The sequence below is a fragment of the Telmatherina bonti genome (genome assembly GCF_933228915.1).
Source record: "Telmatherina bonti genome assembly, chromosome: 2".
Taxonomy (NCBI): domain Eukaryota; kingdom Metazoa; phylum Chordata; class Actinopteri; order Atheriniformes; family Telmatherinidae; genus Telmatherina; species Telmatherina bonti.
In genome coordinates this window covers 18024873-18040603 of record NC_136620.1, presented here as the reverse complement: position 1 = coordinate 18040603, position 15731 = coordinate 18024873, and the positions used below count along the sequence as shown (strand labels likewise).

Below are 15731 nucleotides of genomic sequence, written 5' to 3'. Positions count from 1 at the left end.
AGTGTGTGGTCCTGCTGTCTGCTCAGCAGCTCATCTGTCCTCCTCCACAAGCCTCTCACCACAACCGGCAGCAGGTCACTCCTCATTACGTCTGACACACATGACGCACAGCTGTGTGTTTTCTAAGCAGCAAGTGGCAGAAATGATTAAATCTGTTATGAAGGTATTTGGATGGGATGTCCTGCTGTTCTGTGATGTTATTTCCCCTGTAACCTGATCAGAAAGCGTGTTGTTTCACACTTCTGTCTTCACAAGTTTCCTTTTCTGATCAACTTCATTTTACCGCTTCTTTTTTTACGCTTTATAAAGTATAATAAAGATTTAATAAATCATACCAGTCATCTGTGTGTTGTAATTGCTTTCCTAGTTGCAGACTTCAATAAACAAATCTGTTTCCAGATGCTGACTATAGAAACCCAAAGACAAGTTTTTCCCACTAAAATCTGTGTCTTGCATATAATTAATACTTGTGTGTAAATCCCTTTCTGAAATATTTAGTGCTTTTGAACTGACCCAGAATAGATGAAAGTATCACCAGCAACTAGAGGAGTCTGAAATCTGTATTTATGAACAGGAACGAGGCTCTAAATCAGTGTTCCTCTTCTGATTCTTGACTTGCGGCTCGTGAAGCAGCTACTAGCTTTCTGAAAATGCTATCTAAACAAGTCATAATGATCCTGAACGGTGCAGTTCTCTCCACAAACAAGAGCTGCGGGCTGCTTGCAGAAACTTTGCTGTCCTAACGGCCCTGACTGACCCTGTCAGAGATGCCGGTTTTGGCTGATTTCAGCTGCACCGAACTCCGTCAGAGCTGCTCCGTCAGTCACTATGTATACATCATGAAAAAGAATCACCCACGTTCCGGATGCATTATTGTATTTTCACCACATACTGTTGCATAAGAATGCCATTACTCCGTGCAATATTTAGGATAACCATTCCTTGCTAAAAAGCTGAATGTTACTGATTTGGCAACGTAGCAGGATACGTAGCGTGGCAACACTTTTTGGTGGGGTGGAGGCTCTCCTCTTGTCTTAGTATATTGAGTGTGGCTCTTGTTGAATTAACAGTGAGGATCACTGCTTTAAATTAACGCTGAACTTCAAATGGTAAAATACTGGGCAGTTTGACAGATGAACCAATAAAACCAATGTTTTCCTTGCAGTGATGTCACTAAAGTTCCCACAAACACTGTTCCATGACATGTCTACATCCATTGTCTGCATGCTTACCTAAACTAGTGACATTTCAGCAGATTTTCTTAGCGATGCTCCCTCTAACAAAGTTTCTGCATCCTTATTGTATCTGGTCTCTTCTCTGAGCTCTCTCCAGCCAGCAAATGTCAGTCAGATGTTGAGTCTTATCTCATGTCTTGCTCAGCCCTTTTTCTCTTTCTTTTCTTCTCATCCTACAACAATGTCTTCTTCTGGTTTCTCTTTTTTTTTTAAGCCATGGTGCACTCTTGAAATGTCCAGCAGGTTGATATCCAGCTGCTGTGATAGGCGAAGGTGCTGTAAAGTGAATCACAGCTTTACCACTAAAATGAGTCAGAAACGTACCTAGTGTCACATTAAAGTAACACTATTAAACTGTCTGAGCTTAAAAATCTTTGACTAAACAAAAAGTTTATTTAGAGCCGAGAAAGTCACTTCCAGCTTTCTTTCTTTCTTTTTTTTTTTTCCCCCTGTTGATATTTACAGTATTTAGTCTATGGATCCTCTGTTATGTATCAGTGAAATTCCTTCTCCCATTTATGCCTTATATAGGTTCTGTTTGGGTTTTATGGGTTCATAAAGATATTTGGACAATCCAGAAATAACTTCAGACCCAGAACCATCTTTTCAGGAACTCGTGAAGCCTTTGAACAGGTTTTATCAGCAGCCTTGGCTTCATCTACCTCATTAAAAATCATGTTTGATGTAGTGAAGTTGAGGTAGAAAAGAAGCTCATTTTCCGCGTGGAGGATTATTCATCGTCAAATAGAATAAATCAATTTATTGGTTCATGTGAGGGGATCTGAGGGAAGGTTTAAAAAGAAAAACGGACATGGTGTCTGTGTTGAGGTGATGCTGTCAGCCAGTCAGACTGATGATGAGTAATGCAGACATTGTAACATTTTACTTTGCACTAACATGGTGTGTTTGTGTGTGTCCCACGTGGAAGCAGTGTTCCATGAGGTGTCAGTCTACCCGAAGAAGGAGCTGCCCTTCTTTATCCTCTTCACTGCCGGGCTCTGCTCCTTCACCGCCATGCTGGCTCTGCTCACACACCAGTTCCCTGAACTCATGGGAGTGTTTGCTAAAGCTGTAAGTAAACTCTTATTTACTTTCCTTTTGGTTCTGAAAGTTGAACTCATTAATTTCACAGCGTCCAGCAGGAGGTGCTGTTTCTCCTTAACCTCCCTGTCAACCCTGCATCATTCCTCCACTATGAGACACTTTCAGCAGATTAATGTGCCTCCTGTAGGACTGATAAAACACACACTCTCACACACACCTACACTCCCACAGTGGACTAACTTCACACTGGAACTAGAGGAGTTGCTCATCCTTCAGTCTCAAACACACCTTACCTTTAAAAAAAAAAAGTAGAAATCTCAATAAAACTTTTTATCCAAATATAAAACTGAACTTTTACTCGAGTGGGGAAGTTTTATAACGTTTTAGTTCATTTCATTAACATTGTCCCAGTTTGAAACATTTTCTTTTGCAATATCTTGATATGTAATGACAAATATAACTTAAAAACTTCAGTTTAAAACGCCTTCGCTGCTGCTTGTCATAAACAAACTGAATGCATGAAGGGAAGATTTAGTTCTCATTGTTTATTTGGACAAGTATGAAAAAATCATTTGAAGATGATACAACTGCAGATGAAAATGTAATATATAAGGCATTTTTCAGAAATACTAGTTTTTAGGGTGTTTTTAATCCATTTTTGTGCAGTTTTCTCAGCAAAAATGCATATGAGTACATTATGAGCAAGTTATAAAGTATTTTACTTCACCCTTTAACTGTCTGATCTACCATTTGGTTAAGCATTGTTTTTAGTGACTATAGTGGATTTTATTTATTTTTTTTTTTAAATGGTGGAAATAAACCTGCATGAGGCAAATAAAGGCCAAAACATTTTGTTTTATCATAAGGTTTTAAGTTTTGATCATTTAACAATTGTTACAACATCATTTACAGTTATCTAACCATAAGTTAAACACATTTATTTTCATCATTATTGTCCAAAAGGAATAAAAAAGAAAGTTGAGAAAATTTTATCACTCCTTTATGTTTTATTAGCGCAAACATTAAAAGGTTATTGGTGTTTACTATGGCCAAAATAATTATATAATGGACTGTTATTACATTATTGGTTGTTACAAAAAGCAGACTTCAACATTAGACAAAGGTCACCAATCACGTTGGACCAACTTACCACAGCAACTTTATTCTATACTCAAAAAGCATCTAAACTTGAAGGGAAATGTTAAAATGATGAACAGAAGACCATATCGGAGCTGATTTATCCACTTTCCATGACTCAAGCGCTACTGAGCAATGCAAAGATGCCCTTAAAAAATGTTTCTAAAAATGCATTTTTAGAAACATTAATAGAGGTGCAGATTTATAAACAGCAATTATTGTTTGAAAACCAAGTGAAGAGTTCAGTAAATGAAATAAAATCTTTTTTGAAACGTCGCTAACATGGATACAACACAAGCTGAGAAAACTACAAGTATCCAAGACTACGCTTTGATTTCCAGTACAGACCTTAAGTCTTGTTTGTACCGAGGGGTCTACGGGACAGATTCTAACATATGGTATTGAGACTGATAAGCTCAAAGTATTTCCTCAAAACCCTGTCTTGTCCGATCACTTCTTATTAACCTTTGAATTCACTTTATTTGATTACTCACTGACCAAAAATAAATTCTACTATAGTAGATGTTTATCAGACAATAATATTACAAAATTTAAACAATCAATTGAATCAATTTTTTCACATCTACCATGTGTTAGCATGACTGAGAGTCCCCCTTTAAGCCTTACTCCTGCTCAGATTGATCAACATGCTGATACTATAACAGCTTCAATGCGTACAACCTTGGATAATGTTGCTCCCCTAAAGAAGAAGAAATTAGGTAAGATTATGAAGGCTCCCTGGTTTAATTCCCAGCTTCGAGCTCTAAAACAGGTGTCAAGGCGTTTGGAAAACAGATGGCGTTCATCAGGACTAGAGGAGTCTCACTTAACCTGGAAAGTAAGTTTAATCGTATACAAAAAAGCCTTACGTACGGCAAGAACAGCTTATTATTCATCATTGATAGAGGAAAACAAAAACAACCCTCGGTTTCTTTTCAGCACTGTAGCTAGGCTTACTAGGAGCCGGAGCGCTGTGGAGCCATGTATTCCTTTCTCACTTAGCTGTGATGATTTCATGTATTTTTTCAGGAATAAAATTGACACTATTAGAGATCAAATTCACAATACTCTTCCTTCTACCTATAATGTTGAGCCTGTTGTGGTCTCCGAAGCATCCTTAGAACCAGGATCTGACTTGTGTCTAAATAGTTTCTGTCCTGTCCAACCCTCTGAATTAACTAAAATAATAGCTTCATCTAAACCATCCACCTGTATCTTAGACCCTCTCCCAACGAGCCTCTTTAAGGACATTTTCCCTTTAATTAATACATCACTACTAAATCTTATCAATATGTCTTTAGTGACAGGATATGTACCACAATCATTTAAAACTTCTGTAATGAAGCTTAAAAAGCAATCTCTGGATCCAGAGGTGATAGCAAATTATAGACCTATATCTAACCTCCCGTTTATGTCCAAAATTCTGGAGAAAATAGTTTCAGCTCAGCTACATGCCCACCTGAGCAGAAATAATTTATGCGAGGAGTTTCAGTCAGGATTTAGAGCTCATCATAGCACTGAGACAGCATTGGTGAAAGTTACTAATGACCTTCTTATGGCCTCAGACAAAGGACTTGTGTCCGTACTTATCTTGCTTGATCTTAGTGCTGCATTTGATACAGTCGATCATAACATTCTGTTACAAAGACTAGAACAGGTGATTGGAATTACAGGTACAGCGTTAAGCTGGTTTAAATCATATTTATCTGATAGACTTCAGTTCGTTCATGTAAATGACAAGTCCTCCTCCCAAACTACAGTAAGTCATGGAGTTCCTCAAGGTTCTGTACTTGGACCAATACTCTTCACGCTATATATGCTCCCTTTAGGCAAAATTATTAGACAGCATGGAATAAACTTTCATTGTTATGCAGATGATACTCAACTATACTTATCCTTTAAACCAGATGAAACAAATCAGCCCAATAGGCTACAAAATTGTCTCATAGACATAAAGACTTGGATGTCTAGAAATTTTCTGCTCTTAAACTCAGATAAGACTGAAGTAATTCTCGTTGGATCTGAAAAACTCAGAGCTAAATTTTCCGGTTTTGTAATGAACCTGGATGGCATTACTTTAGCTTCCAGTGCTACAGTGAGAAACCTTGGAGTAATATTTGACCCTGACCTGTCCTTTGGCCCACATATTAAGCAGGTTACTAAAACAGCCTTCTTTCATTTACGTAATATAGCCAAAATTATGGACATTCTGTCTCAGAGTGATGCAGAAAAACTGGTTCACGCTTTTGTTACTTCGAGACTAGATTACTGTAACTCTCTGTTACTGGGCTCTCCTAAATATGCCCTGAAAAGCCTTCAGCTGATCCAGAATTCTGCAGCCAGAGTCCTGACCAGAACCAGCATGAGAGATCATATTTCTCCAGTTTTAGCCTCTCTTCATTGGCTGCCTGTTGAATCTAGAATAGAATTTAAAATCCTTCTCCTTACATATAAAGCCCTCCACAACCAGGCACCACTATATATCAAAGACCTCATTGTTCCTTATATACCAAGCAGAGTACTTCGTTCGCAGACTGCAGGCTTACTTGTGGTTCCTAGAGTCTCAAAGAGCCGAGCAGGAGGCAGAGCCTTTGGTTATCAGGCCCCTCTCTTATGGAATAAGCTCCCAGTTAGTGTTAGGGAAGCAGACACCCTCCCCACCTTTAAGACTAGGCTGAAGACTTATCTTTTTGATAAGTCCTATAGCTAGGGATGGTTAGCATCCCTTAGTTATGCTGCTATAGGTTTAGACTGCTGAGGGACATTTCCTGATATACTGAGCTTCTTTCTTTTTCTCTTTATCTCTTTCTTTTACTCCCTCCCATAACAGTGTTGCATCATTAACATGTATGTCTCCTGTCTCAGCAGGTCTCCCTGGCCGGGAGTAGCAGTTCCTGTTGTCTGTTGTCTTTCTGTCCTCTTCCCCCCACACAGCAGAGGCAGATGGCTGCCTGTCCTCAGCCGGGTTCTGCCGGAGGTTTCCTTCCTGTTAAAAGGGAGTTTTTTCCTTCCCACTGTTGCCAGTGTGCTTGCTCAGGATGGGAGATTGAGTTGGACTCAACTCAATCTGTTGGTTTCCTTATATAGGCTGTTATGAATTGGCCTTCATTATGGTTTCCCCTCTGTCTGTAAAGCATCTTGAGATGGCATTGCCGTGATTTGACGCTATATAAATAGTTGAATTGAATTGAATTGAATTGGTACACATTTCTCTTGAAGTCATCATGACTTTATGTGCGACTTGGCAATAAGAACAAAGCAGCAGGTTTAGATACATGATGGATTTATTGTTGTTTGAAGGCACGTGCCATGAAGAAAGGGTACACTGCAGGATGTTCCTTATCCTTCCTTTCTGTGTCGTGTTCTTCGTTGTTCTTAAAGGATGCTTTTACACGGCTATGACATCATGCTTTATGTAGCTGACACATCTATCACTATCTGGCTTGCCTGCTGTCTAGCAGCTAAGCATACAGTTAGCTGAGAAAACAACAGAGATCAGGGTTGCCTGAACCAAAGCATCCCCTCCCAACCCAGACTCGATGGAAACGGGGTTTAATGGACCAGTAAAGATGGATTTATATTCCCACTCCGTCTGAGTTAGGTCAGTTACAGCATCTCCGCTGTTTGCTTCATGTAGGTCCATAGAGACTTTTCTGTTTTTTTCTCTGTGGAAGTTTGACGCACATCTCTTCCAGACATGATGTTCACCCCGTATGCAATGTGATTAAATGGAAGTACTCCTTTGTGATTATTTGGTATGTGATTACGTGTCTTCGGATTTGTGGAGCTTCTCGCTGAAATTATGAAGTAACCGCAGAAGAGAGACAACAAAATAAAAACTGTAAGCCTACGCTCGAGTGCGAGAGGGCATATCATCAGCATCAGCTACTGTGGTACGCAAACACCACAAGGGTATAAGTCCAACTTGGGTCTTTGTTCTGGTGGCAAAGTGCTAAAAAGAAAGTCTAGGAAGATTTACTGCTCTCCTGAAATTAATTTTTAGTTTAATGGCTGATTAACGGGTCAAGTTTGAGAATAACTTTCAGCTATTTGATAAAAGTTGTAAAATAAGGGAAGTGAAGGGTCCTTTTGCAGGATATTTGGCCTCAAAATGTCTAAATCCACTCCTGGCTGGGATTTGGTTTTCTGTGACGGTGGACGACTTGATCTGTCAGGCTGCAAATCTGATAAAGTAACCTAAGCTGAACTCTGCTGTGAGAAGTTCCCTCAGTCTGTATTCATTCATGATGCTGGTGGAGCTGCTGTCAGACATGTGGCTGCAGATCAGTTGAGGTGTTGGGTTGGGACTGGTTCCTGAGGGCCACAGCAGATCAGTCACACCATTTTCACAGCTGTCGATCTGTTCATTCATGCCTTCTGCTCTGTATACGGGCTGCTCTTAGGTTTCCCCCACTCTTAGAAACCCAATTTTCCTTCTGGTTTAATCTGAGTTGGACCATTTTAAGGCCCCAGGACAACTACCAGTAAATCATCACATTCAAACAGACTTGAACGATGAGGACTGATATCAGGACGGGGCATGGCGATGCACTCATGAGATCTGGCTACATAACCGTTTCTGCTGGTGTCCGCGTGGTGCTTACAATCGCTTTCACCTTCTTTATTCTGACTGACTGGCTGAAACTAATACAAATATTCTGTAAAGCTAAAAATTTCTCTTCTTTTTTTTTTAATATAAAATCTTTTTTTGACCCTCGGTGAGCGTGTTTGCCTTATGGTGTGTCACTGCTCAGCAAACCTGCTCACTGATGAAACAGACATCAGAAACTGAAGGTATAACCTAAGAGACGCGTGGCGTTGAAGATCTGTGATGAATGTGAAAGCGGAGACAGCAGGTTAAGGGCGGAGACACAGACCTCCCTCGCCAGCAGCGCTCTCCAGCTCCTGCTCAGGGATCTCAAGGCATTCCGAGGCCAGAAGGGATAGATCATCTCTTCAGCAGATTTTGGGTCTGCCCTGGTCTCCTCCCAGTAGGACGTGCCCAGAAAACCTCCAAGGGAAGGCAACCTAGGATACATCCCAATCTGATGCCACAGTGTTGGGGGTATTTACTAAACATAAAAAGTAATTAGTTACTAGCTACCTCTGTAAATTGTGATGCACTTTACTAGTTTTTGCATTTGGCAGGTAACACCACTTCCTTCGCTTTCCTGTTTCCTAATTTACCACAAAGATATATGGAGCGTACACCATGTAGAAATGTGGTGTCACAGGAAGAAACGTCTCACTGTAAAAATCCACAAACAGATTAAAGGAAGCTGTGATGAGGTTCGTTATGCTGAAGTCCTCATCAATACCTCATAAATTATGGGAATTAGTTCGGTCAACTGTTTCATGGAAGGATCTCGTCCGCCATCAGCTTTTCAGATCTCTGATACAGGAATGTTTTCACACAGCAGCTGATCCATCAGACTCATCAGCTGATAAAACACAAGTTTCCTTCCAATGATCTGTAAAGAAATAAAAGAATTCCAGTAGAATAAAAACTGAGTTATAAACTGTCTTGTTTTAGTCTGAGAAGTCTAGAAATAGAAAACCAGTAGTTACCTCAGTCTAATCAATCTTTATGTCGGCATGGTAAGGTAATTCTACAAACGGATCAGAACTTCATATACAGACAAACATGGGTAACACAGTAAGGTACCTCACTTTGCTGCCAAAAAAAAGCTTATATTGCTATAATGCATTAGTTTATTACTTTGTTACGCATAACCCACAATGCTAGATGCCAGGACCACTTCAGCTGACTCCTCTAGACACAAACAGTCAACGTCAGCTTTATTTATATAGCACATTTAACGACCAGCCAAAGTGCTTTACAAGGGGATGTACACATAAAAATGATCAATGAAAACTAAATCATATCATTAACAATCGATCTCTCAGGCTGAGCTGGGCTAGGATCTGCTGAAGCTCCATGTTTCGTTGTTAGTTGGCGGAAACCAAATTTTGTTCTGCATTAAACCAATAGATAAACCAGTTTTCTTCTTCGTTGTTTGTCTGGTCTTCTCCTTCAGTAAACCTTGATGCAGCACATCCTCCAGCGAGGAGCGGAATCGATAATTAAAATAACGCGGTAATTATTCCTATCAATCAGATTTGTTACAGGATATATTTCTCCACTTTGTCATGCCGTAGCTTACTTAAGTCAACCAGCAGCATTGCTATGCCATTTTAAAATAAACTGGATCACAAAGCTCTAGCTTAGTCAGCACAAGTAACATCAAGCGTCTTTGTAGTTTATTTTCAGCTTCAGTGTGGAAATTATGATTAACTTCAGGTGACGAAGTGATATTTACTGATTGATTGAATTTAGTCTAATTTATTTATATAGCACTTTTCACAGATGATCAAAAAGTGCTTCACAGCAAGACAAAGAAAAAAACCAGTAAAAATAAAAACGCACAGTTAAAAGCTTGTTCATGGGAAATGTCTTCAGCTACTATTAAAGAGTTTGTGGCATCAGTCCAGGGTTATAACTAGATTAGCACCGTTACGTAGCTTCATGCTAACATCAGGCTAATAGACTGATAGCATTACTATTTACACTACCTCTGCAAAAGATGACTAATAACAAAAGCACTTCTGTTCTTATATCAGGACGTCTGTTTTAAACGTTTTCATACATTGCTGCTTCTATACCTCCAAGCAGTCATTCATTCATTCATTCATTCATTTTTTTTTTACTCTGCTTAGTCCAGTTAAGGGTCACAGGGAGGCCACTTCTTGAGTACCTGGAGAGAACATGCGCGTACATGGGTTGTGGGGAGAACATGCAAACTCCACACAGAAAGGCCATTGTTCAAACCTCCCTCAGCCAAGACTTGAACCAGCAACCTTTTCACTGTGATGCCACTTCCAAGCATCTTTTACGTTTTCATAGTAAAGTCTCTTCATCCACTGGTTCACTAGTTCACTTCCATTTTTTTGACAGCAGTTGGTAGCGGCAATTTACTGCTATGAAGGCGTTTACAGTAGTCCATAAAAAACCACCAGAAGTAGTAAAAACAATAAAACCATCAAGTTTTTGGCTGTCCTCAACTTCTCAGTCTTCTTCAGGGGCTTTTCATTTATCAGTTTCTGCGTGGTCTTTCTGTTTCTCTATGTCTCTTTTTGCCAGTTGCACATCAGCAATACAACTCAACACTGCCTGCAAAGGTCCTTCAAAATCCCCCAAATTACACGTGTAACCAATGCAGGAAATGAACGAAACTGTCCGTCCATCTACTGCGTCAAGTGTAAATAGGTCTTAACTGGTTTAGGGACAGTGGTGATTCCTGCAGGTCTGGAGAGACATTTCTGTCCTCCTACAGCTATGTGTCAAATCACCAGGGGTGTTGAGCCAGATTTTGCCAACCCCTCTAGCTCCACCCCCAGACAGCTAATCAATAAAATCCACAGTGAGTGTTTGCAGATGAAATTAGCTCCTCCTTTTTAAATGTTTGATGTTAATAAGATGAATATCTGATGGATGTTTTCCTCCAGTTATCTGATATAGTAAATGTTAATCTGTATAGAGCCTTACAAGATGGATATCACAAAGTGCTTCTCATGAGTTGTTTTTTTCTTACATCATTCCAGTCTTTTATCTTCTTTCATTTCAGTTGTTCTCTTATCTATTCAGATGGGAATTATGTGAATGATGAAAATAAAGCCACATGATATCTGTAGACGTTAGACAGTGATGAAGATAAAGGTGCATCTCAGGTTGATTTCTGGCTGACGCCCACTCAGTTCAACACAACAAACACCTTTCTGCTCTTTGAAGCACAGAGTTGTGTGATGCGATGCGTGAGGCAGACATCAAGCTTCCAGCTGCCAGGCAGGTACATGCCCCTCCACCAACCCTCTCCCAGCTTCTACCTGCCATCTGACGATGCTGGAAGCTCACTGAGCTTCATGTTGCTCAGGTGGAGCCCCTATCGGCTCCCTGCTGCCCCCCTCTCCCCCTTTCTACCATATCCACCTGCTTATTATAGGTTGTTGCCAATAGCAGTAGTGAACAGCTTGGAGAAGAAGTGGAAATGGAGGGTTTGTGTTTCCATGAATTTAACAGACAAAGCTTAAACAGTATTTGCAGTATTTATTAGAAATATATCTCTGATTTGTTTTAAGGATTGAAAATGAGAAACGTACATTTCTTGATGATCCAGATTTATTTTGCTGGAAATGTGATTTTCCCGTTGTGTTTGAGAGGCTAAACAAGAACAGATAGTAACAGTATTTAGTAGGGCTGTGACGATATGCTTCAGTCCCGATTCGATTTAAATTGTGATTCTCACTGTTCTTTGATATTGCTGATTTTTGTAGATTAAAAACAAAAAAAATGTACAAAACTCATCTTTTTTTTTTTTTTTTTTTTTCCCCCAATTATGAAAAAAACACAGTAGCCAGATCATCATTCTGCTGCTTTAATTCCCAAGAAGACTGGTAAAAAGGTCAATAAAAACAATAAAAATGAAAAAAAAAATGTTATAATGGATTATTTTTATTTATTTGAAAAAAAAAAAAATTATTTAAAAAATGTAAAGCATAAAAATACCGATTTTCGATTTTTCGATTAGATTTTCCCACCCCTAGTAATTAGTACTGACTGTTGTTAATATTCATTAGACTGAAGGAAAACTTCCAATCTGACCTTGACGTAATTGATTGTCTATGATGGCAATGCGGCCCAGTTCTTCCTGTAGCTTTACGAGTCGCTGAAAGGCCAGCATGTTGGATTCCACGTCCAGTTTTTTGGTCTCAGGCTCAACAACCTCTATGTTAAAGTTTTTGTTGGATTTTGGAGGTTAAATGTATGTATGACCTTTAAAAACTACAAAGCCTCAGAATTCAACTTAAAAAACTTATTCATTATTTTTGCCACTGAACCAAGATTTCCACTTTTTTCATGCTTTGTGGGATTTGGAAAGCACCAGAATCTGGCCGTTACCCCACGCTAGCTTTGCCCTCACCAGACGATTGGATGTGACTCCATCTGGTCCCGTTTTCCAGCTATCGCAGCCCGTAGGGCCAGAGTAGCAGTCGAACCCGTTTGTTTGCATATACACTCCTGTCACCAAGGTGGAAGGTTTCACTGAGCCGGGTTTCACCAACCCTCGTTTCCGGCTTGTTTTACAATTTGATTCAAGCCTGTCCTTTGTCATTGGGGTCAAGGCTGCAAGGAATCCTGGATAAAGACCCGGAGCTTTCCTCGTACTCATCAATGCTGGAACAGTTGTGACTCTGAGCCGCATATTCCAACAGTTGCCTCTTCCAACAACAGGACGAGATGTAGGCCTAAGTGTGTTATCCTACCTCCCGGCTAGGTACAGCCTGTCTGGTGCAGACGGAAACCAGGAGAAAACTTTTGATCACAGCTTCTCTGGCTGGAGCTCCTCTGATGGGGCTAGTTATAGCGCGGCATGCCGAGGCGTATACTCCAGCAGCTCCAGCATTGATGGAGGCCGTAAAGCATGCTGACCGTGACCAAGCCTGGGCAGAGGACCGTGGGGAAAGAGGAAGAGCCAACGCAGATGTACAACAAAGAGCTCCAGATGTGGATAGGCTGTCTGCAAGGAGCACACAGTCTGCATTAACACACACACATACATGCTAGGACACTTATGTTGACAAGCACCTGATCCAGAAGTGGAGTTTTTCTTACAAGCAGCACACAAATTTGAACTAACACACACATACATGAATGCCTACATGTGTGCACACCTGTGCGCTGTCCTGTTGGTTTCTTCCAAATGGAGCGTTTTGTCCTCTCATTGTGGCTCCACCCACACCTCCACCCTGCTGTGTTAGTGGCTCTGCTTGTGGAAATTACTGACGTGTCTTATCTTGGCAATTTGGAATGAAATGCATCTCAGTTTTAGTGACACGCAAAGTGTTTCCAGCGGCGCACCTGTGTAAACAATGCCAGACTGGCAGGCTTTTGTTTCTGGACAGCTGTTGCAGATTCAGAAAGTTTTAGCAAGATACTCCATGTTTGTGTATGATCAGGCTTTTATATTTGCACAAGTTTTGAGCTTTTTGTGCATAATAAGGAGTGTGTACCGTAAGTTTTTTTTACATAACTTGATCCTAAAGATGCAGAGACACAGCCTCAGATTAACCTGGAAAGTTTTGGCATCTTTTGTGTTTGAGAAACATCAAACAAATTCACACATTAACTTTAACACACACCTGCATACCACATTGTGACACATCTAAAATTAACCCAAATATTTTAATCTCAAATGTATTTTATCTAACAGGTACCTTTATATATGTAACTATCAAAGAGTCATCGCCTCTGTTAGAGCTCTATTTACCATAAATCCGGGGTGTCCAGCTCCAGTTCTCGAGGGCCACTCTTCTGCTGGTTTTCAATGTATTTATGCTCCAACACACTTGATTCAAATTAGAGATTGTGCCAAATTTCATTGGCTGTTATTTCCATTTATTGGAAGCCAGGTGTGTTGGAACAGGGATACATGGATCACCTGCAGGACAGCAGGTGGGCCGGCTTTGGACACCCCTGCCATAATGGATGAAGTTGTGACGCTGAGTGGGGAAAAATAAATAAAACTGCAATTCTTTGCTATCATGAATGCATAAAAACATTAATAGAACTTGTAATTTATGCTTTAATGGAAGTGTTTAAAAATGTTTTATTGGAGTAAATTAGCATAAATGTAAACTCTGAAACTGACAGCAACAAGTGAGAGATGGAAGGATTTTCATCAGCCGGCAGCTCGCAGTGTCTCGTCTGAGGCTGATCCTTGTTTCTTCAAAAACATGTTATCAATATTTTATCAGATAATCCTCCCAGAAACAGTGGAACAGTTTGGTCATTTGTTGATTTTGTTTGATTGATTTGAAATGTGATGGATGTGTGAAAGTAGTTCTTATAATCCAGAACTTTCTAAAGTTTTCTGTAAATTATATTTTTGATTTGTTTTTCTCTGTTTTTCTTCAGTTCCTCAGCACGCTGTTTGCTCCTCTGAACTTCATCATGGAGAAGGTGGAGAGCATCCTGCCGTCCAGCCTCTGGCACCAACTCACTCGCATCTGACCCCCAACAAACTGGACCAGAACCTGACCCAGGACCAGCACTAAGAACAGACCTCCACGTAGACATAAACATCTGAACTGAAACCGAAATGGCTGCGTTGGACCAGGCGGACACAACGCCGTGCCAAGATCACAGAGTTCAAACCGAACAGTGCGTACGAAGAGAGCAGGAGGAAAAACAAACAGAAGGCAGAACAGTGACATCCAGATGTTTCTGACTGATATGTTTGCGTTTTGGGGGTTTTCAATAATTTAAAGCGGTTTTGTTTTTTTTTTTTGTCTTTTTTTTTTTTTTTTGTCTTTTTTTGTTGTACAAAAAAAGATGATCAGTTGCCATCAGTAAAAAAAAGTGAAAAGGAAAAAAAAAATAAAGGACTTTTTGTGTATTGATGCAAGTCAGCTTCTTCTTGCCATTTTAATTCAGCTGAACAACGTCTGAACATGAGGCTGTTTCTCATCAGGTGGAATGAAGACAAAAAAGAATTTCTGTGGGACGCTGAACATGTTGACGCGAGTGACGGGAAGAGTTGAGAAAAGCTACAAATTCAGAATAAAACGTATAACTTCTGTTGGTCAGGAAGCGAAGATGAAAAGTTCGCAGTCTTTGTTAATGCTAAATATCAAAAATTTAGTTCTAAAACAATCATTTTTAATTTAAATCATAGTCCCCAAGAACTTCAATACCAGGATGAACCTCTTTTCGTTCACTTCTGTCTCCGTCCACAGCGGCACAGACTCAACGTGTTGGAAACATTACTCAGAGTTTTGCTCCATATTGACTTGATGGCATCATCCTGTTGCTGCAGATTTGTCAGCTTCACATCCATGATGAGAATTTGCTGTTCCACCACATCCCAACGCTGCTCTGTTGGAGTGATTTTTAAACTTTCTGAGCCACAATCACCAAGAAAAAAAAATATATTGGTGTTTACGACCCCCACACAGTGACGGCTTGCTTGCGATGTATCAAATGGTCCATACTGCATTCGTTCTCTAAATCAGGGGTGGGTGACTCTGGTGCTTGGGGGGGGGGCGCAGTGCTGCAAGTGTTAAGAGTTTCCCTGCTGCAACACACCTGACACACATCCAGTTTAACAGACTTGTGCAGACATCAAACTGCACAAACCTGCAAATTACACATTCATTTCAGTCAGGTGTGTTGCAGCAGGGAAACTCCTAACACTGCAGGACCGCTCCTCTTGATTATCTGGAGACCCCCTAGAAATTATTTAACCACAGTTCTGTTGG

At 40.2% G+C, this 15731-nt stretch overlaps 1 protein-coding gene across 6 annotated transcripts in view; it reads left to right on the top strand.

The window, feature by feature from the left end:
* Positions 1-14796, top strand: part of LOC306771595 (suppressor of tumorigenicity 7 protein homolog) — a 65043-nt gene extending 50247 nt beyond the window's left edge. For 4 of the 6 annotated variants that reach the window (XM_079260822.1, XM_079260820.1, XM_079260825.1 and 1 more), the window contains 2 exons: positions 2164-2306; positions 14389-14796. In XM_079260822.1, coding sequence (XP_079116948.1) covers positions 2164-2306; positions 14389-14484 — 239 coding nt within the window. In that variant the 3' untranslated portion in view covers positions 14485-14796. The remainder of the gene's footprint in view (positions 1-2163; positions 2307-14388) is intronic. The other 2 variants (XM_079260824.1, XM_079260821.1) reach the window with 1 other exon arrangement.
* Positions 14797-15731: the final 935 nt, after the last annotated feature.